The sequence below is a fragment of the Microtus oregoni genome, unplaced genomic scaffold (assembly GCF_018167655.1).
Source record: "Microtus oregoni isolate MIOR12 unplaced genomic scaffold, Mior012 000081F_ref0000091, whole genome shotgun sequence".
NCBI classification, from domain to species: domain Eukaryota; kingdom Metazoa; phylum Chordata; class Mammalia; order Rodentia; family Cricetidae; genus Microtus; species Microtus oregoni.
The window spans coordinates 3036263-3057055 of NW_024544541.1; the positions used below are offsets into that span (position 1 = coordinate 3036263).

At 50.1% G+C, this 20793-nt stretch overlaps 1 protein-coding gene across 1 annotated transcript; it reads left to right on the forward strand.

Moving 5' to 3' along the window:
- Positions 1-1294: 1294 nt before the first annotated feature.
- LOC121441741 (6-phosphogluconate dehydrogenase, decarboxylating) lies at positions 1295-19368 on the forward strand. The gene is made up of 13 exons (XM_041643024.1): positions 1295-1411; positions 1864-1939; positions 2831-3010; positions 5442-5507; positions 6200-6318; positions 7256-7325; positions 9352-9486; positions 11979-12168; positions 14991-15121; positions 15297-15430; positions 18149-18248; positions 18377-18499; positions 18593-19368. The coding sequence occupies exons 1-13, from the start codon at positions 1404-1406 to the stop codon at positions 18710-18712; spliced, it is 1452 nt and encodes a 483-aa protein (XP_041498958.1). The 5' UTR covers positions 1295-1403; the 3' UTR covers positions 18713-19368.
- The last annotated feature ends 1425 nt before the right edge of the window (positions 19369-20793 follow it).

The window sequence follows — 20793 nt, forward strand, 5'->3', positions numbered from 1 at the left end:
TGGGGTGGCTTCAGACTCCCAGCGGTCCTCCTGCCTCAGCCTCCCAACTGCATCAGAAAGCCCAGCCTTGTGAAGCCTTTGTTAAGCAGGCATGAAGGCCTGGGCTCAAATCCCCGGGACCCATGTAAAGCCAGAGCCTGAGCAGGACTGAAACCCCAGTGCTCCTACATGGACAGACAAGGAAAGCAGCGATGAACCCCGCCCCGCTGCTGGGATTATGGGTGTCCACTACACCTGATGCTGAGGATAGAACTCAGGCCTTTGCACCTGGCAGAGAAGCACTCTCCCAACTGAACGATAAGCCATGACCTCTCAGTCTAGATTAAAAAACACAGGCTAGCCAGGCGGTGGTGGCCCACGCCTTTAATCCCAGAACTCGGAAGGAAGAAGCAGACAGATCTCTGAGTTCAAAGCCAGCCTGGTCTAAGCAGAGCGAGTTCCAGGACAGCCAGAGTTACACCACAGGGAAACCCTGTCTCGAAAAACAAAAACAAACAAAAAAGCCCAAAACAAACAAATCAAACAACAGTAACAAAACCACAGGCTCCTCTTCCAAAGGACCCAGGTCCGAGTTCCCTGTGGTTGGTAACAACTGTCTGTCAGTCCAGTTGCAGGAAATCCCAAACCCTCTTCTGACTTGCCTGAGCACCAGGCACGCACGAAGTGCAGAGACATACATGCAGGCAAAACCCATACAGATAAAATAAAACAATAAAAACAAAACCAAAACCCCTCGAGCCTCTCCTCCACTCCTCTCTCCTTTCCGTGCGTGTGGGCACACGAGCCACTGCTGCCGGGGCAGGTCAGAAGCCAACTTCGTGGACTTGGTTCTCTTTCCACCCTCTTGTCGCCTTTCCCGCTGACCATCTCGCTCCAGTCTGTGCCTCTGTCCCTGGGCCTGCAAAAATGGTGCACGCTGACCACACTGAGCTCCACAAGAGGATCAGACTGGATTCCTGCCTACGTGCGGAGGGACCAAGCGCGCCAGTGGGCTTGGTCAATTGTTAAGTGTGGTCTAAGGGAATTACATCCTTCGGGCTGCACCAAGCCCAGGGTCTTCTCTTTGTGCACACGCGAGCCTCCGCGCCGGCGGGAGGCAGCGTGCGGCCGAGTGGATCACTTACGCAATCCCCGGGAACTCGCCTCGGACTCTCCGGTGCCATCGACTGCTCGGCGCTCTACACATCCGGCCCCGGGGGTGGGCGGGCCCGTTTGCCCTCAGGTGGTATAACAGGCGCTGGTGTGAGCCAATAGCGTGGGGCATCGCCCCACCCCTGCCTTCCGATTGGCCGATGTCGTGGTGAGCCTCCTGAGGCGCCGGGAGCCGGACGTCCCGCACTTGCCTCGGAGCGCTCAGTTCTTCGTGATCCTTCCTTGTCGCCCCATCTCTGACCGCCGCCGCCATGGCCCAGTGAGTGACCGTCACGCGCAGCCAGGCCCCGGACACTTCCGGGGCTGAGCATGGTGCTGGCGGGACTCTACCTGGTTGTCTCCCTGCGCGCCGCGGCCCCGGGGGTCGCCTGGCCCTCCCTGCGCAGCCCGCACTCCCTGCACCTCGGGGTCCCCGCCGTGGGCTGCACCAGCCCGGCCTCCCCTGCGTGGGAGCTCGCGGCTGCGACGGGCTCGCGGGGAAGGCAGGCTGCAGTGGGTGGGGGACGGCCCACGCCCCTTCTGCGGGCCGGGCGTGCAGGGGTGATGGCCGGGGCACCCATAAGAAGGAACTCGGAGGCCCATGGAGCAGCGGGGTGCAGGGTGCGGGCGGTCCCAGGTGCATGCCATGCTTGCGCAGACGAGCTACCTGTCCTGTTAAAAGCGACCAAGTGGCACCAACGTCCTTTCTTTGTTCTTTTTTCGGCCTTTCAGGGCTGACATTGCACTGATTGGACTGGCTGTCATGGGCCAGAACTTAATCCTGAACATGAATGACCATGGATTTGTGGTAAGTGGTGGGCGCACGTTGCCTTCCCGGGGTGAGCACTGACGCATTTTTTGCAGGTCTCAAGGCGACTGGAGAGCGCCTCTCACTCAGTGAGCCCTGTTGTTGCTCAGTCGCGTTTGTAAAAGAAGGCCTGCTCTAATTGTGCTGTTCGTGTAGTTGAAGAAGGAGCCTCTTTAGAGGGAGGGGACTGTAGAACAGTGCTTCTCGACCTGTGGGTCGCGACCCCATTGACCACCATCTAGCTCTAAAAACAATTACATTTCCATTCATAGGAGTAGCAAAGTTACAGTCATGAAGTAGTTATGAAAACAACCACAATAATGTTCTGGTTGGGGTCACCACAACATAAGGAACTGTATTAAAGGTTCACAGCGTTAGGAAGATTGAGAGTCGCTGACTTAAAGGGAGATAGAGCACTGTAGCTCAGTTGACTAGCGAGACTTGGCAAAGGAAAACGGGATTTCTTTTTCCCTGTGGACAACGTCTCACGGTGTTGCCACACTGGAGTCTCGGCTTCAGGGCTCAAGGAATCCTCATCTTAGCCAGCCGATATAGCAGGAGCTACAGGATCCTCCTGCCTGTGGGCTCTGGGTGTTCTTCCTAAATAGTAACATGGTTTAGAGGCCAGGATGACCAGGGACAAAAGACCAGGCCGTAGTGACAGGCTCAACCTGATAAGCAACAAGTGGTGGCTGGCCTTTGCCTCCCTTCTGTGTTTCGTCCTGCTGAGACCTAACAGCGTCCTGCAGGGATCCGCTGGCACTTAGGAAAAAGAGAAGGCAGACCAGCTCTCTTTAGACCTCAGACCAAATAACTATTTTGTTATTCTGGACCCACCACCCAAAGGTCACGTGTGTCCAGGATCCTCTAAGTGGGCCTTTTGTCCTCCAGGTCTGTGCTTTCAATAGGACGGTCTCCAAGGTTGATGACTTCTTGGCCAATGAGGCGAAGGGAACCAAAGTGGTCGGTGCAAAATCCTTGAAGGAGATGGTCTCCAAGCTGAAGAAGCCGCGCAGGATCATACTTCTCGTGAAGGCCGGGCAAGCTGTAGATGATTTCATCGAGAAACTGGTAAGGCCAGCTCTGCTCAAAGCTCTGCTAGCACCTCAGAGCTTGTGTCTGTTCCTCCTTCTAATGTCTTACTTCAGAGATGTTTTTATTTTCAGTTTCTGGATAGGAACTAATCAGTTCTGAGGAAATGATCGCTTAAATGTTTCAGTCTGGGGGCTGGAGAGATGGCTCAGTGGTTAAGAGCATTGCCTGCTCTTCCAGAGGTCCTGAGTTCAAATCCCAGCAACCACATGGTGGTTCACAACCATCTGTTATGAGGTCTGGTGCCCTCTTCTGGCCTGCAGACAGAATATTGTATACATAATAAATAAATAAATAAATAAATAAATAAATAAATAAATAAAGTATTGATTTTTAAAAAAAATGTTTCAGTCTGGCACTTACCCAGTAGGAATTCTTCCATTCTTTTCCAAAAAAACTTTATTTTCATTTTATTTTATATATGTGTATGAATATGTGTGTATATGCCTACATGTGTAATTGCAAACATTCGTCAAGTTCCTGAGGAGGCCAGAAGAGGGCATCAGATCCCTCGGAATTGGTGTTAATAGGCAGTTGTGACCTACCATGTTGATGCTAGAAATCAATCCCCGGTCCTTGGTGACAGCTGTCAGTGATCTTAAGCTCTCTCTCCAGCTCCGTTTTTTTTTTGTTGTTTTTGTTTTGTTTTGTTTTTTTTACATTCATTTAGTATTTGTGTGGGTGTAAGCATGACACACTTGGATATAGAAGTCAGAGGACAGTTTGTGGGGGTTGGTTCTCTACTTCCCCTATGTGGTTTCTGGAAAGAACTTGGGTTGTCTGACTGATGGGAGGTCCTGTTACCTGCTGAGCCTTCTCACTGGACCGAGGTTGTATTTATTTAATATTATTATTATGATTATTGTGAGGCGGGCATACAAGTAGAGGTCAGGACAACTTTTGGAGTCAGTTTTCTTCTTCCACTTTTTTTTTTAAAATATTTATTATGTGTACAATATTCTGTCTGTGTGTATGTCTGCAGGCCAGAAGAGGGCACCAGATCTCATTACAGATGGTTGTGAGCCACCATGTGGTTGCTGGGAATTGAACTCAGGACCTCTGGAAGAGCAGCCAGTGCTCTTAACCACTGAACCATCTCTCCAGCCCCTTCTTCCACTTTTTTTTATGGGGTGTATAAAGATATGGTTTCCTCTGTGTTGACCTGGCTGGCCTGTAGACCAGGCTGACCTCAAACTCCTGCCTTTGCCTCCTGAATGCTGGGATTAAAGGTGTTTGCCACTGCCGCTCCGATTCCTGTTTCACTTTTGCTTTGGTTCCTGGGATCAAGCTTAAGTCATCAGGCTTATTCGGCAGGTGTTTTTACCCACTGAGCCATCTAGCTGGCTTGGATCTTGACAATCCTCCTGCCCCGGCCTACTTAGTGCTAGGATTAATAGGCACCATCTATCATACCTGTCTGTGTTACTGTTTCTGTTTTGGTCCTGAGAAGTAGAACCCAAGGTCTTCCACCTTCTGAGCCCACTCTCACACTGAGATGTATGTATCCCCAGCTCTGGTGTCTTGCAGTGTTGACTAACATTTATGAATATTTAGTGCTACTCACTAGTAAACCATAGTGGCCAAAATGGGTTTTGTTTAGACATGAGGTTCCCCGCACTTCAGTATTCATATAAAAGATTCATAGATCGTAGCTTTTTTTAACACCTTTGTACCTTGGCTTTAGCAAGAATATCTTTGTAGAGAGAAGAAATATGCTTATAAATGAAAGAGAACACGTAGAAAAATGATTTAGGTCCTCAGAAATAATTGTGCAATAGCTCCTGGGGAAGAAAGGTACCTGCTGCAGGAGTGCTGCTAGAAACCACGTGATTGTAGAGGGAAGGGCTTCCGTGTGTGTCCACGGAAGAGTGCTGCCATTGGGTTTGTCTCCAAGAGAGAAAATCTAACCAGTTCGCGGCTTAGGTAGGAAGAGCGCTGTGATAACGGACAAAGCTCCCTGTACAGCAAGGTGCCAACTGCCCGCCGTTCCTCCCAAACGGGGGCTGAAAGCTGGTTGAGTTTTCTTCAACGTAGGAAAGTACTGAAGCGCTCTCAAGCGGAGCTGTGGCAGGGGAGACTGGGAGGTAAAGCATAAGCTGGCCGGCTCGGAGACGCTCACCTCTAATCCCAGCGCTCCAAAAGCGAGGTGGGTGGATCTCCATGAGTGAGGCCACCCAGGGCTGCACAGTGAGATCCCGTCAAGGAGGGAAGGGGAGAGGGAGAGTATGTTGTGGAGGGTCTGACTGGGTTAGTAGCTTCCAACTTAAAGCTGCTGTTAGAGGCAGAGATTTTTGGAGTATACATAGTGAATGCCTTCCTGCTGTTTCTTTGGGATACATTCTTGTTTTTAGTGTTCTAGGTATGTTTTATTTCTGTCTTTGGTCCATCCTAAGCTAGTATTTGGTTACAGGTGCCATTGTTGGACACTGGTGATATCATCATTGATGGAGGAAATTCTGAATACCGGGATACAACAGTAAGTGTTCTTCAGTCCAAATTCTTTCGGGTCTTGAGAACGTTCTAGAAAGAAACGTTAGCATTGTAAATGTGATAGCAGAGAGAACTGTCTCGTGATCCTTTGGGGATCGGTGCTGGCGGGCTAGATCTCAGCCTTTGCTGCGGGCGTGCGTGCGGGCGTGCGTGTGACTCAAGAGACGATGGCTTAGATACAACAGGCTGAGAGCTTTTCTGCATAATCTCTGCCTTCTCTAATGCGTAGCATGCCACAGTGTGGCATGGCTGAGAAGCGCTGCCCTTTGACCTCAGGCGAGTCTCGTGTCTAAAGTGTGACACGAGTGGCTCACCCACTACACCCTTTCTTCCCTGCATTTTACCCTGGACGGTCTGTTCCTTTAAGATGGGAGCCCCCTTGGGGGTGATGTAGGTTTCTCAAAAATCAGGTTTTTCTTTTAAGTTTTTTACAGGGCCTGTAACTTGTAATCCTCCTGTGTTTGTAGCCTCCCGAGTAACTTCCAGGAGTCCATTACTGTTTTAAAGCTCAGCCCTCCCGACTGGGTGTCTAGACTCTCGAATGCTTGGCTGCTCCTATTCCCTTAGGTCATTTACTAGCAAACTTGAGCTCTCTGTATTGGCCTTCCACCTCCTCTCATTCATCAAAAAGAATTTATTTTTGTGAGAAAACACTAAAATTGCTTTTCTCTCTTTTAGAGACGATGCCGGGACCTCAAGGCTAAGGGGATCCTGTTTGTGGGGAGTGGAGTCAGTGGTGGTGAGGAAGGGGCTCGGTACGGGCCCTCCCTAATGCCAGGAGGAAACAAAGAGGCCTGGTGAGTACCATCAGCACCACGTGCATTTCTGTGCAGGCCCGGCCTGGTGTGAACAGGACGGGGAGACAGTTCTGTGCTTGATCTGTGGAGACGGGGGTTAGAACTGTACACTGGGCACAGCTTTGTCGTCTGGACAGTTTGTTCTTACGTCATGTGCGTGCTTGCTTTCCTCTTACCTGTCCTGTTAGATAGGTCACTGGCATAGAGACAGCTATACCTTAGCCCAGTCCTAAGCGTTGACTTTGCAGGTGTCGGGCTTGAGGGTCTGTACCAAAAAGTTTGAGAGGATGCCCTTTTCTTTGGTAGAAGGCAGCATAGTGAGAAGGTCTTGGGGTTCCTGTGAGCCAAGAGTGAGGGCAAGGTGAAATGGAGAGCTGCTTTTGCTCCAGAGAGGAGCGTCTCTCCCTGTACCGCAGTCCATGGCCCTGCATGCTCTCTGCTCCAGAGAGGAGCGTCTCTTCCTGTACCACAGTCCATGGCCCTGCATGCTCTCTGATCCTGGTAGCAGACATCACTGGGGAAGGTGTCTTTGAGGATGATCTTGTATGGCTTGGGTTGGAGTCTTGGCTTGTTCCGATAAAGTGACAGAAGAGTCTTCTGGTGCTTTGTGAGGGTTAGGGTAGCAAGATTCTGAATCGGAACCCAAGGCTTCGTGCATGTTAGATGTGCACTTTACCACTGCGCCACGTCCCTTGCCTTCTTCTGGTGCTTCCGAGGTGCTTCCTCCTTGTCTGTTCCTCTGTGTTGACTAGGGTATTCTGTGGCCTCCTCTCTAAGGCCCACACACGGGGTGTGGAGTCCACACCTGTCAGCAGTGGGAACTGGGGTTTCTATGGGAAGCTGAGCACATCCATTACTCTGAGAGCAGTGTCCTTGAGCACTGACCCCAAAGCTCGGCCTTCTCTTCTTGGCTGAACTGTACTTCCCCTTTCCACAGGCCCCACATCAAGACGATCTTCCAAGCCATCGCTGCAAAAGTAGGAACTGGAGAACCCTGCTGTGACTGGGCAAGTTCTGGGCTCCCCTCTGACCAACCGCACGGCTGGAGAAAGACCACCATGGTCCCAGTGCTTAGCTCTCCGCTCTAAGCTTCCATCTAAGTCACTGCCCCGCTGGTGCCAGAAGCACATCCCTGCCTGTCTGATGGTGTTGTGCCCTAACAAGCCCTTCAGGGCCTGGATGCTACTGTGTTAAGAGCTGATCCTCAGTCCTCCTAACAGGAGGGCTTCATAAGTAGGAGCTGGGGAGCAGGGGTCGTTACAGAGAACGCTGGGGTTAGAGCGGGCCTGCTGCCTTGTCACGCCGGTGTCTCAGGCCGTGAGGATCTGAGGAATCTGGTCATAGGCACTTTCCCTCCTGTTTGGAAAATAAATATCCTGCTGTGGCTTCAGCCAGCGCCATGTATGGGAAAGCACATCAGCCTCGGCGGCAAGAGTTGCCAGTGAGAGTCTTTCGCCGATGGTGTGACCTGGGACAGGTCACTGCAGGAGGATTTGTCTGAGAAATCCCCAGTTGCCCTCGAGAATCTCGATGCTCTCACCAGATTTTCTTCCTCTTTTCCTTTCCTTTAATTTTCCTTTCTTTTTCCCTTTTCTTCCTTTTCCCCCTCCATTTTCTCTGTCTGTCTTTGAGTTGTACCTGTCTATGTGATATATATGCACGGTAGAACTTGAGGCTACATGTGGATGTCAGAGGGCAGTTTATAGAAGTCGGTTCTCCCCTTCCACCGTGTGGGTGCTGGAATCAAGCTCCGGTCGCCCCGCTTGGCGGCGAGCACCCTCACCTCTGGACCACCTGACCATCCCCAGCCCTCAGGGTCTTCTCACTGCGTAGCCAAGCAGGCCTGGGCCCTTGGTGCTCCCGAATTACAGACCTGTGCACCACCACACCTAGCTCCCTTTTTATACCTGTTATTTTATATGCCCACTTGGTCATTTTAGTAATGTGTATGATTAAGCTAGGGATAACCTAAGGGCCCAGCCTTGGGCATAAGGGAAACCCTCCCACTGACCTGCCAGCTTTGGTGGCTGCCCTTCCCCAGGGGCCAGTGCCAAGTTCAGTCACCCTCTGCTAAGGTGATGTAAAAGTCGTCCAAACTTTCCGGTCTTCTTAGTGGAAGGGATTCCTTCCCTGATGGCAGAGTAGAACCTTTAGAGTACAGTCACGGTACCTTCCTTTAACTCCCTCTAGGAAAAGTCAAAAGGAAAAGCCAGCGCGCACTTGTGGGTCTTGACTCAGTCAGAGTTGACTGCCGTGGGCTAAAGCTTGGGTTCAGGCCATAAGAGTAAATGGTAGAGACTGAAAGGAGGTGACCGTAGGTTTGTCCACTGCTGGAGCAACAGGAGGGTGAAGTAAGATGTCCTCACATTGCACAGTTAGTGTCCCAATCGGAAGGGGCAGATCAGCGATAAAAGGAAGCCTCTGACAGAAGCATCACAGTGTCGACACAGCAGCGACTGCTGTGGACTGCAGAGCCTGTGCCGTGATGCTCTGCTGCGCTTGTTCTTGTTCCCTGTCCATTGGACAGTTTTCAGAGGTGGCCTTTCTAGAGAGCAGAGCGTTGATCAGAGTAACACGACTGAAAAGCCCTTCGTAAAGTCCCCGTGATAAACTGGATACATCCTACCAGCTTAGCCAGTACCTTGCCAGTGACAGGACCACAAGGGAATGCATTTCTGGACTTGAAAGGTCAAGGCGGTACCTTGTTAGAAGGGTACTTTACCCCCAGCTGTGAGGAACAACAGCATCACATTTGTGTCTAGGAAAGATACAAGTAATTTAAGCAGCAATTGCTAGAAATGTGGCAACTTCAAGACCAGGGCAACCTTTGTGGCTGGAGCTGGGGAATAGGGAATTGCTTAGTGGGAAATACAGACTAAAGAGCTCAGGTATGTTGGGGGCTTCCTATTAAAAACGCTGTTTTCTCATGCTATTGTATGAGATGAAGCCATTCTGAAGTCTTCTGTGTCTTCTGAGACTTCTCTTGTATAGTCTCTTGCTCTGAAGGCCTCTTGTTGCTGATTGCCCCGACAGGTGGGAGACGAGGGGGCTGGTCACTTTGTGAAGATGGTGCATAACGGGATCGAGTATGGCGACATGCAGCTGATCTGCGAGGCTTACCACCTGATGAAGGACGTTCTGGGCATGCGGCACGAGGAGATGGCCCAGGTGAGTCCCAGGCACTGACCGGATGAGGGAGAACTTGCCCCTGACAATTAAGACTTCCTCCTTCCTGTTTATCTGGCTGTCTGGTGGCCCACATGGACTCAACCTAATGTAAGGGAAGCTGTGGTAATGGCATCATAAAATGTGATATCCAGCCAAGAAGCAGCAATCATTGTCGGCACTTAGTGAGCCAGGCTTTGTCAGCACGGTGTGTCACCTCACCTTGTATGCGACCCTCCCCGTGGAACCCAGGGCCTGGCCTTAGGCATGGTAGGCAAGGACTCTGTCACAGAGCCCATCCCAGTCCTTATTCTCTTTCTCACTCCTACCTTTGCTCCGTGAGGGGGATAGTGGCTGTCCTTGTTGATCAAGTTAGGACTAGAGCTCTGGAAGTTACTCCTGATAGTTCCTCCTAGGGCCAGGGAGAGAGCTCAGCAGTAGAGCACTTGGTGCTCTCACGGAAGACTGGAAGGGTTGGGTTTCCAGAACCCAGGCGGAGGGCCAAGTAACTCTTGTTCAGGGTATCTGATGTCCTCTTTGACCTCTGTGGGCCTTGTATACAGGTGGTGCATATGCATACATTCAGACAAAACACCCAAACGTAAGAATTAAATATATTAATAAACCTTTAAAAAATTTTAAGTTCATCTCAGTGGAGAAGCGTAAGCATTTTCCCCACATTTCCTTATGAAAATGTTCTAATACTGAAGACCCTCGCTGTCATATTGTGTGTGCACATCTCCTGGATCCTACCATAGCATCTCACTGCACTTCACCACATACTGTCCAGCCCCGCCCCTTTCCATCCTGCGTGGAGACATTCCAGGGTAATCTGTCAAAACGGGACCTTTTTCCCCAATGTAGCATCATTAGATGAACATAGGCAAGTATGTCTTACCAGTCATTTTTAGAATCTTTCATTTGTCCTTTGACAGTTTATACACAGATACAGTGTATCTTGATCATACCCACCCTAGTGTTCCCATTTTTCTCCCCTCCAACACCCTTCACCTCCATGATGGCCCCTCCTCCCTTTGTGTTTCTCTCTCTCTTTCTCTCTCTCTCTCTCTCTCTCTTTATTGTAACCCACTGTCTCTTAATTACTGCAGCCTGCTAGAATATTGGCTGATTTTGCTGGCTTTGCGGGTCTTGTGCACAAGTGTGTGTGTGTGTGTGTGTGTGTGTGTGTGTGTGTGTGTGTGTATGTGTATGTATGTGGGGGGTTGTACAAGGGGGATTGACTAGGCCTCACTGAACTTCAGTTCTGACCCTCATGTATCTTGGCAGCTGGTTGTCTCACTGGCTTGCCCTTGTTCATTCTAAAACATTTAACTTAGTTTTCATTATCTTTGTGTTTGTATTTCATTCATTTACTTAATAATGTATTCCTACAACAAAGTGAGTACTTTACTATATGCAAGATCTATTCTAAACGCTAAATATAAGACCGTGAAGGGCCGGGTAGAGCTCAGATAGTGTAGCCTAGCATGTGTGAGGTGCTGGCTGTGTGAGCGCGGAGCAATGACCATAACTGAAGTCTGCGGTCCGGAGCCAGAAGACAAACAATAATAGTGGATGTAAAGTAGAAAACTGGTGGTCATTGTTACAGACAAAAGCAAACTGGGATTAGCAGACAGAGTTTTAGTTTGAGATGGGTTGGGTTTTAGCTTTTTTTTTTTTTTTTTAAGATTTATGTGCATCAGGTGTTTTGCTTTGTTTTTTGTTTGTTTGGTTTTGGTTTTTGGGTTTTTTTTGTTGTTTGTTTTTTTTTGTTTTTGTTTTTTGAGACAGGATTTCTCTATATGTAGCTCTGGGGCCTGTCCTGGAACTAGCTCTTGTAGACCAGGCTGGCCTCGAACTCACAGAGATCCACCTGCCTCTGCCTTCCGAGTGCTGGGATTAAAGGCTCGCACCACCACTGCCTGGCACTTTGTTTTGTCTGTATGTATGTCTGTGTGAGTGTGCCAGAACTGTAGTTACAGACAGTTGTGAACTGCCGTGTGGGTGCTGGGAACTGATCCCGGGTCCTCTGGAAGAGCAGCCATTGCCCTTAACCTCTGAGCCATCTCTCCAGCCTTAACAGACAGGTTTCATTTTGTTTCTTGCTTTTATTTTTGTGGTACTGGGATGGGACTTGGGGCCTCATGCTCACCAAGCTTGTGTTCCAGCACTGAGCTACATCCAGAGATGACTTAGATAGGGCAAGAAGGCACAGCATGCATAGACCCAAGTGAAGTGAGGAGCTTGGCTCCAAGGAGAGGGAGGGCAGTTCCAGTGGTGAGAAATTAAGCCGTCAGGCTGACACTCAACACAGCTGCCTGACCTGGTGAGCGTGACTCAGTGGGTAGGAGCAGGAGGCTACAGGCCACCAAGAGGAGGGCCTGCTGGCCCCATGTGCTCAGCAGTGGGTGCACCAGTTACAGAGACAAGGATACGGCCGATGAGCCAGGGTGCCCACAGAACCCAACCCACCCTGCCTTCTCTTCTGTGTATAGGCCTTCGAGGAATGGAACAAGACAGAGCTGGACTCATTTCTGATTGAAATCACTGCTAACATCCTCAAGTTCCTGGACACTGATGGCAAAGAGCTGTTACCAAAGATCCGGGACAGTGCTGGGCAGAAGGGCACTGGGAAGTGGACCGCCATCTCAGCACTGGACTACGGCATGCCCGTCACCCTCATTGGTAATGTCACATCTACCACCTGTGCCTTTGGTCCCACTGCTCTGATCCTGGTGTCCTTCTGGAATTCTGCTCTGGACAGTCTGGAGACGGTCTTTGGGCCCGCTCAGGTGTCAGTGCGCCTTTCCTCTTTCTGCACGTGGGGAACTCTCCTTATGGGCTCCGAGGTAAACACAGACGTTACCGTCCTTTCTGTGCTCTTTTAAATCTGGATATTTTCACATTTGACTGACAGCACTCGGGGAGGCAGAGGCAGGTGCATATCTGTGAGTTCAAGGCCAGCCAGGTCTATAGAGTGAGTCCAGGACAGGCTCCAAAGCTACATAGAGAAACCCTGTCTTGAAAAACCAAAACAAACAAACAAACATTTGACTAAGTATAGTCAGTAACATAAAAGACCTTTGTCCAGTTGGTTCTTGAGCTCAGGTTAGCCTTGGACACGTGTCTTCTTGCCTCCTGACTGTGAGGAATGCAGGCATGCCTGGCTTTTTTGGCTTGTTTTGCTAAGATTTCTGTAATGGGTCCAGAACAAAAGTTCATATACAAACACATTTTGTTTATGTAGTCAATATTTATTAATATTTTACAGGTTCTACCCATATGTACAAAAAAATAGGGCTTTGCTCTGCTAAACCATTGGCTGAGACAGCTTTATTCATTGGCCAATAGAAGCAACACACAGCTGGGCGATGGTGGCGCACGCCTTTAATCCCAGCACTCGGGAGGCAGTGGCAGGCGGATCTCTGTGAGTTCGAGACCAGCCTGGTCTACAGAGCTAGTTCCAGGACAGGCTCCAAAGCCACAGAGAAACCCTGTCTCGAAAAACTAAAAAAGGACATCCCACATCACTTCCCAATCACTCTTTACCTTTATTTTTGAGACAGAATCTCTTCATTGAACCTGAACCTGATTGGCTAGAGTGCCAGCCAGCTACAGGGACCACTGGTCTCTGACACTCCTGGGCTACAGTCATAGTTATGTGTGGCCACATCTTAGCTTTTTTACACAGGTGTTGGGGACCTTGTATGACAAGCACTCTGCCAATTTTATCTTTCTTTCTTAAGAGATAGAATGCCCCTCTGCAAGGTTATAACCAGAGTGAGTCAGGTGTTCACAGGAGTCTTTGCTCCTGGTGGAATAGTTCTTCTCTGATAACTCGGGCGTTTTCCTGTTTACCTTCCCAGATATGGATGCCTGGCTGTCTCTCCCTCCTTCCTTTATTTTCTGCTTAGTCATGCTCACCTGTGTTAGACAGTTGGGGCGGGACAGGGCAGCCGTGCATGTGTGTGTGTGTGTGTGTGTGTGTGCGCGCGCGCGCGCGTGCGTGCACGTGCCCTGCACAGGTAGGAGGAAGTTGGCTGCATTTTGGCCAATCCCAGTAGTGTTGTGTGCCGGGAACATCTCTCCACCACTGACTCGCTGCATGCAGCAGTGTTGTCCTCAGTTTTAGAGACTGGGTTCCCTCCCACCATGCTGGCCAGATGTGGTCTTTTCCTACCTAAAGAATAAAAGGACACAGTCTGAGTCCAAGTTATTGTATGGCCAGGAGGGTTTGCCACGCTTGCTGTTGCACAATTGTCAAGTCATGCTGCATGGAAGGACGGGTTGGGTAAGGGCAGGAAGACATTGCCTTTTCACCTTGCTCTTGAGCTGTGGCTCGCACGCTTTTCCCAGCACTGAAGTTCCAAATTAGTTGTTAGCCCCAGAGGTTCAACCCATTGTGTTGAAGGAAAAGGAAATTCATTCATCTTCAATTAATTGAGCAAGACAAGGGTGGTTTGTGAAAGTATTAAATGTCTTCATGCTCTGTATTGAAAGGTGTTGTGAAACCAGTGGTTGTGGGTATAAAAACAGCCTGGGAGGTGGAGCCACGGTCAGCACTTACAAGCACACCCTCCCCTTCCAGCGATTGGCTTCCTGGCACCCACAGCAGGTTGAGTACAACCCCCTGTGACTCTAGTGCCATCTGACTCCTCTGGCCTCTGAGGGCACTTCACTCATGTGGGAATACATACCCTTAAAAGTAAATCTTACCAAAAAACAAAACAAAAAACAAAGCTAAGCCTGGGGGCTAGTGAGATAGCCTAGCTATTAAGAGCACTTGTTTTATTTAGCTGGGCGGTGGTGTTGCATGTCTTTAATCCCAGCTGTCGGGGAGGCAGAGGCAGGTGGATCTCTCTGAGTTCAAGGCCAGCCTGGCCTTTAGAGCTAGTTCCAGGACAGCCAAGGCTACATAAAGAAACCCTGTCTTAGTTGGGCAGTGGTGGCGCACACCTTTAATCCCAGCATTCAGAAGGCGGAACCAGGTGGATCTTTGCAAGTTTGAGGCCAGCCTGAAACCAAAAGAAAAAAAAAGAAAAGAAAAAGAAACCCTGTCTTGAGGGAAAAAAATAATATTTTTCTTAAGTCAGCAGTTGGAGGTAGAGGCAGGAGGACCAGGGCATCAAGGCCATCCTCTGCCACATAGTCAGTTTCAGGTAGCTTATACTTTATCAAGTTCAGTCTCATAACAAAATTAATTTCTTTTAAATAGAAACTGGAATTTTACTATTGGGTTAATATTGAGTAATTATGTGAATTATATGTAATCATTGCCTTGCCTCTATTTCACCTTGAAACTTCCCTTTGAATTTTGGGTTGGTCTTTGTGGTTGATGCATTTGTGTTGGGATGCTAACTTGGAGTTTTAGTTGTGGAATTGACTGTTTAGAGCTCCTAGCCCAGGTGTTGGTCTCGGGGATCTCTGACTGATTGGATCTTTCTCGCCTTTGGCTGTGCACATCCTTTCCTTGGGCTTCTCTGACCGACTCCATCTTTCCTATGTAGGAGAGGCTGTCTTCGCTCGCTGCTTGTCCTCTCTGAAGGAGGAGCGAGTCCAGGCCAGCAGGAAGCTCAAGGGCCCCCAGAAGGTCCAGCTGGCTGGCAGTAAGGAGTCATTCCTGGAGGACATTCGAAAGGTGGGCAGCCCCTAGCCTTGGCCTTTGTGGACCAGGGGAAGCTAGTGGGGGTTATAGAGATCCTTCACCATGTTCTCATTTCCAGCCCTTCCTCTCTGGGGTCTCCTCTGAGGTGAGAATGAACCTGGGAGGTGGGTGTGGCTACTCCACTAACCAGTCTGGTGTTGCTTTCTAGGCCCTCTATGCGTCCAAGATCATCTCCTACGCGCAAGGCTTTATGCTGCTCAGACAGGCAGCCACTGAGTTTGGCTGGACCCTTAATTATGGTGGCATTGCCCTCATGTGGAGAGGGGGCTGCATCATCAGAAGGTAAGTGGAGGTGAACTCAGGGCCTGGGCAGGGCTTGTATTTCCCTCTGTCTGGGAACAGCCATCCTGCAGCTGAACATTGGCAACAGTATGGGTTACATTGTTACAGCCCCCCCCCTTTGGGATAGGTCTCTGTACCTTAAAACAATTATAGTTCAGAAGTATTTAGGTGAAAATGAGCGGGTCAGTGGGTCAGTGGTGGTTCACTCCTTTCATCCCAGCACAGCAAAGGCGGGTGGATCTCTGAGTTCCTGGTCAACCTGGTCTATAGAGCAAGTTCCAGAACAGCCAGGACTACGTAGAGAAGTCCTGTCTGGAAGGAAGGAAGGAAGGAAGGAAGGAAGGAAGGAAGGAAGGAAGGAAGGAAAATTGGGGTCTGATGTGGTAGTAGTGCATGCCTTTAATCCAAGCACTCTGGAGGCAGATGCAGATGAATCTCTGAGTTCAAGGTCAGCCTGAGCTACAGTTCCACAACAGTCATAGCTACATAGAAAAACCCTGTCTCAAAAACCAAAGAAACAGCCGGGCGATGGTGGCGCACACCTTTAATCCCAGCACTTGGGAGGCAGAAACAGGCGGATCTCTGTGGGTTTGAGACCAGCCTGGTCTACAGAGCTAATTCCAGGACAGGCTCCAAAGCCACAGAGAAACCCTGTCTCAAAAAACCAAAAAAAAAAAAAAAAAAGAAAGAAACAAAATGTGTAAAACACTTGCTGGGCCCTGCTCTACTACTAGCACCAGATAATGTTCTGAACTTTCACAGACTGTTTTCTTAGCATCATTCTCTAGGCAGTGCAGTGAACCTGCTTTGTGTACCATTTGCATCATAGTAAGCCAGCTAGAGATGATTCAAAACATATAGAGCTGGTGTAGGGTTTTGTTGTTGTTGTTTGTTTTGGTTTTGGTTTGGTTTTGATTTTTTTGATTTTTCGAGACAGGGTTTCTCTGTAGTTTTGGAGCATGTCCTGGAACTAGCTCTGTAGACCAGGCTGGTCTTGAACTCAGAGAATCACCTGCCTCTGCCTCCCGGGTGCTGGGATTAAAGGCGTGCGCCACCAGAGCCCAGATGTGTAGGTAACTTAAAGCACCATTCATTTAGGTCTATGTGGGAGGCGCTACAGGTGCCAGGCACATGTGGAGGTCAACAAAATCTGTAGGAATTCTGCCAACTTCTAAGTGTACCTATCCCAATTGTGCATTCTGGGACCGGGGAAATTGACAGGATGAGTTCAGGACCGACTGGATCTGCTGTGAGTCTGACTTCAGCCAAAACCATTAATCTGACCTCCACAAGCCCCTACTTTAGCTGGAGGACCACAGAGCTTCTTGGGATGTCCTAGAATTAATGTCAGTTCAGACGCTGTGTTCAGTAGCAGTTGCTTCTCCCCCACCTGCAGCACAGTTACCTTTTTGTAAAGGCCGTGGGCCCTCTGGGGAAGGGCTGGAGAAAGGCTAACAGTGAGGCTCTTGGGCAGTTCACCAGTGTCCTTCCTCAGGGGACCTGTTGCCCCTCATTCAAGGGTTCTGGGTCTGAAAATTAGTTCTTGAGCTGAGACTCCATCTTGCTACGATCCAGCATAGCCTTTGGTTTGAGCATTTCCTGCTTCTTATCTAATCTGTTCCATCCCTGGAAACCCCACTGGTTAGCCAGTGTCAAAGGTCCCCAGAGTTCTGCCGCCATAAACTCATGTGCTGCCATTACAGGTCAGGCCCTTTACGATGCCTAGGCTCACCGTCAGTCCTTCGCTTCCACCTGTGCTACCTGGAGGTCTTTAGGGTTGGTCGTAGGCCCCTTTCCCCGCTGACATGTCACTGGCCCATTAATACTAAGCTGTTTGAGGGTCTTGAGCACCCACAAATTTTGACTGAACCCATCCCCTGCCCACACTTGAGGGACAACTCAGTCTCACCAGCTGGATTGTCTATCCCGCACGCTGCAAGTAGCTAGCTCTGAGAAGTGTCATGGCCCTGGACTTGTTTCCTGGGGCCAACTCCCTTTTTTGTTTAATAGGGGTCTCACATAGCCTAGCCTGGCTTTGAGCTACTGATCCTTCTATCTCCACCTCATTGTACTTGAAAAAAAATATTATTTTTCAGTTGTTCTTACGGGGCTGGAGAGATGGCTCAGCAGTGAGAGAGCCCTGGCTGCAGGTGGTGGCACACGCCTTCAATCGCAGCTCTCCTGAGGCACCAAAGCTACAGAGAAGCCCTGTCTCAATTAAAAAAAAGAAAAACAAAAAACCAGGGGTCAGGGCAAGCACTGGCTTGCTCTTCCAGAGGACTTTAATTCAATTCCCAGCGTTCAAATGGTGGCTCACAACCATCTGTAACTCCAGTCCCAAGGGGTACAATGTCCTCTTCTGGTACCCAGACATGCATGCATGCAAGCAGCACATGCACATACTCTCTCTCTCTCTCTCTCTTTTCCTCTCTCCATGCATTTGCAGGGTGATGCACATGTCCCACAGTTGTGTGTAGAGGTCAGAAGACATTTGTGGGGGTTGGTTTTCTCTTCCCACTGTTTCAGATGTCAGACTTGGTGGCAAACACCTTTACCTGCTGAGTCACCTCACTGGCTGCTCTGTGCTTCTCAGTGTTACTCTGCTAGCTCTAGGGGGGAGAGCTGTGACTTTGTGCCTCTGTGGAATGCAGTGACTGGTTATTTCCAGGCCTTCAGCCTGCTGCTGTCATGAGATTGATTTCTTGCAAACAATTTCAGTGTGTTCCTGGGGAAAATTAAAGATGCGTTTAAGCGAAACCCCGAGCTTCAGAACCTGCTGCTGGATGACTTCTTTAAGTCAGCGGTTGACAACTGCCAGGTGCGTAACTGGCCCAGGTGCTGGGCTGTTTCATTCAGCAGCATTGATGCTGGTGGGGTCTCCTGCAGCCTGGAGCCTCAGCATCTCTGGGCAAACCCAGCCACTGACCTTCTGCTCTCTGTGCTCAGGACTCCTGGCGGCGGGTGGTCAGCACTGGGGTGCAAGCAGGCATCCCCATGCCCTGCTTCACTACCGCCCTCTCCTTCTACGATGGGTACAGACATGAGGTGCTGCCAGCCAACCTCATCCAGGTGAGCGTGGGAGCAGGCAGTGCCCTTGAACTTGGTTCCTGAGGGTTGTGTGCTACGTGTCAACCTAACCCACCAACTGCACTCCTTTCCTAGGCTCAGCGGGATTACTTTGGGGCTCACACCTATGAACTCTTAGCCAAACCAGGAGAATTTATCCATACCAACTGGACGGGCCACGGTGGCAGTGTGTCATCCTCTTCATACAATGCCTAGTAGGACTGTGGCTCACCCTCCCTCCCACCAGCAGGACAGTTCCTGCGACGCCAGCACTCCTCTTTGCCCTAGTTCCTGCTCAGATCTTTTGGCCAAGTCTTGGCTGTGGCTGCTGAAGAAGTCACTGAGGTCCGATGTCCGGTAGTCCTGAAACCACACGCTCCACCTCGACCTTTTGCACTGCCCTGGATCCTGTGCTCCACTGCGTGACCGCTCCCTGACTGAGTTGTGCCATGTGGGTCAGACAGGCTGCAGCTCTTAGCACACAGCGGGGCTGGGTGTGTGGGATTGTACAACCTGGACCATGATCATGCGTGTGGGCTCTGTACACTCAGAACCTCCATTCAGTAAAAGCTATATATAGTTACCCTCTTCTACCCGCTCTCTGGCTGTGCCTGTGCATGCCAGCTGCTCTTCCGTGGGCAGAAAGGTCTGCACTGAGTTCATAGATGGGAAGTGATTTCTTTAAAGACTCCAAATAACACAGGACACATTAAATTGAAGGTGATGTTAAGTCTGGAGGGAGGTGAGGAGGCACCGAGGAGTAGATGGACAGGGATTCTCGTGTTGTGTTGTTTCTTACCGGACACACTAGGTACCTGGAAGTTCGTGTACCATCTACCCCGCCACACTCTTGTAATAAACTTTTTAGACTACCTTGGTGCTCTCTCCTGCTGTGTGAAAGCTGGCTGGGTCCTACCCTGGTCTGCCATGGGATTTCCAGTGCCCTGGATCTGTTCCTCCACCAGGCTCTTTGTCTTGTTTACTGATACCATTACCTGGACTGGGGCCATTCGACTGTGTTGGGCCAGCAGTGAACTCTGCTCTGTGATGATTTTTCTGGACCCATTTAGTTCCATGAGGGGCCTGAGAGCAGAGCAAACAGTGCCTGTTTGGACAGCTGGCGTGTCTCATCTGTCTCTGGCTTCAGTCTCAGGAGCTGCAGAGCAGGCAGAGCTGACGTGGGAAAGTGGCTTTTATCAGAGGCGATGGCCTCCATGACACACTTCTGGAGTACTGGGTGTGTCCTTTTACCCAGGCCATCCTGGAGTGAGGAGCAGGCCCACCCACCCCTCCAGCCCCTGCTTACAGACTAAGGACTGGAAGGCAGTCCTTAGAGGCAGAGGGATGCTTGGAGAGTAGAGCGAATTCTGGGGAGAAACAGAGGATAAGAACGAAGGACTGAGAGCCGGGACGTTCAACTGCAGCCCTTCCTGGTTCACCCTGCGAGAAGCTGTGGAGTTACACAGCCGTACTTGCTGGCTGTGTAACTGGGGAGATAATTTCCTGCCCTCGGTCTGTTTTCTCCAGCGAGAAAAGCGGCACTTGGTCTTCAGCACCCATACAGCAGTTGCCATGGGAATATGACCTTGTATTGGGAGTTTGTACAGATGTTCAGGACTCTGGCCAGTGTCCTGCATGGAGTGCGCACAGTAGGTGTACTAATTAAAAACAGATCGGTGCTTCTCATACTATACTACCAGCATGATGTCCCCCGATACCTGGAGAGTTTCAAAAAGTGCTGGTTGGGGTGGAGCCCTGCTTTCTGCATTTCCAACAAATTAGTTGGTGTCCATGCTTCACGGCACACGTGCACATGAACACAATCCCACACAAAAGATTCCAGTAGCAAAGCTGCCAGAGGACTAATGTACAATTGCTGCCCACCCCCCCCCCCGTCTGCACTCTATGCGCTAGAACCCAGTTCGCAAGCTTCGGGCAAGGGGCTGGAGATTGAGGAAACACGCAGAGACAGACCGACACACTGACATCCAATCACTGGTACAAAAGCCCCCCTTTAATAGCACCATGGAGGCTTAAATACCCTGCCGTCAATGGCCAACAGGTGGAAATCCCATCCTCTGATCCTCTAGGCAAAGCACAGCTTCTAGTAACTTCAGTTAGAAGGCTCTACCAGGGAAGAGCAGCTGAAGGCCAGAACCCAATTGGTCCCAACATCCAATCTCACCAAAGCCATGTAGGCAGAGTTCAGATTCCGAGCTGTCCTGACGGTGTTTTCCTCATGCACCTAAGCATGTTGCAGCACATTCATGTGCATGTGGAGGCCCATTGTTTATTTG

Excerpts from the sequence above, each read along its gene's own strand:
- LOC121441741 (XM_041643024.1), top strand. Across the intron at positions 1,940-2,830 it reads TGAATGACCATGGATTTGTG|GTCTGTGCTTTCAATAGGAC; the intron begins GTAAGTGGTGGG and ends TTTGTCCTCCAG. Across the intron at positions 5,508-6,199 it reads CTGAATACCGGGATACAACA|AGACGATGCCGGGACCTCAA; the intron begins GTAAGTGTTCTT and ends TCTCTCTTTTAG.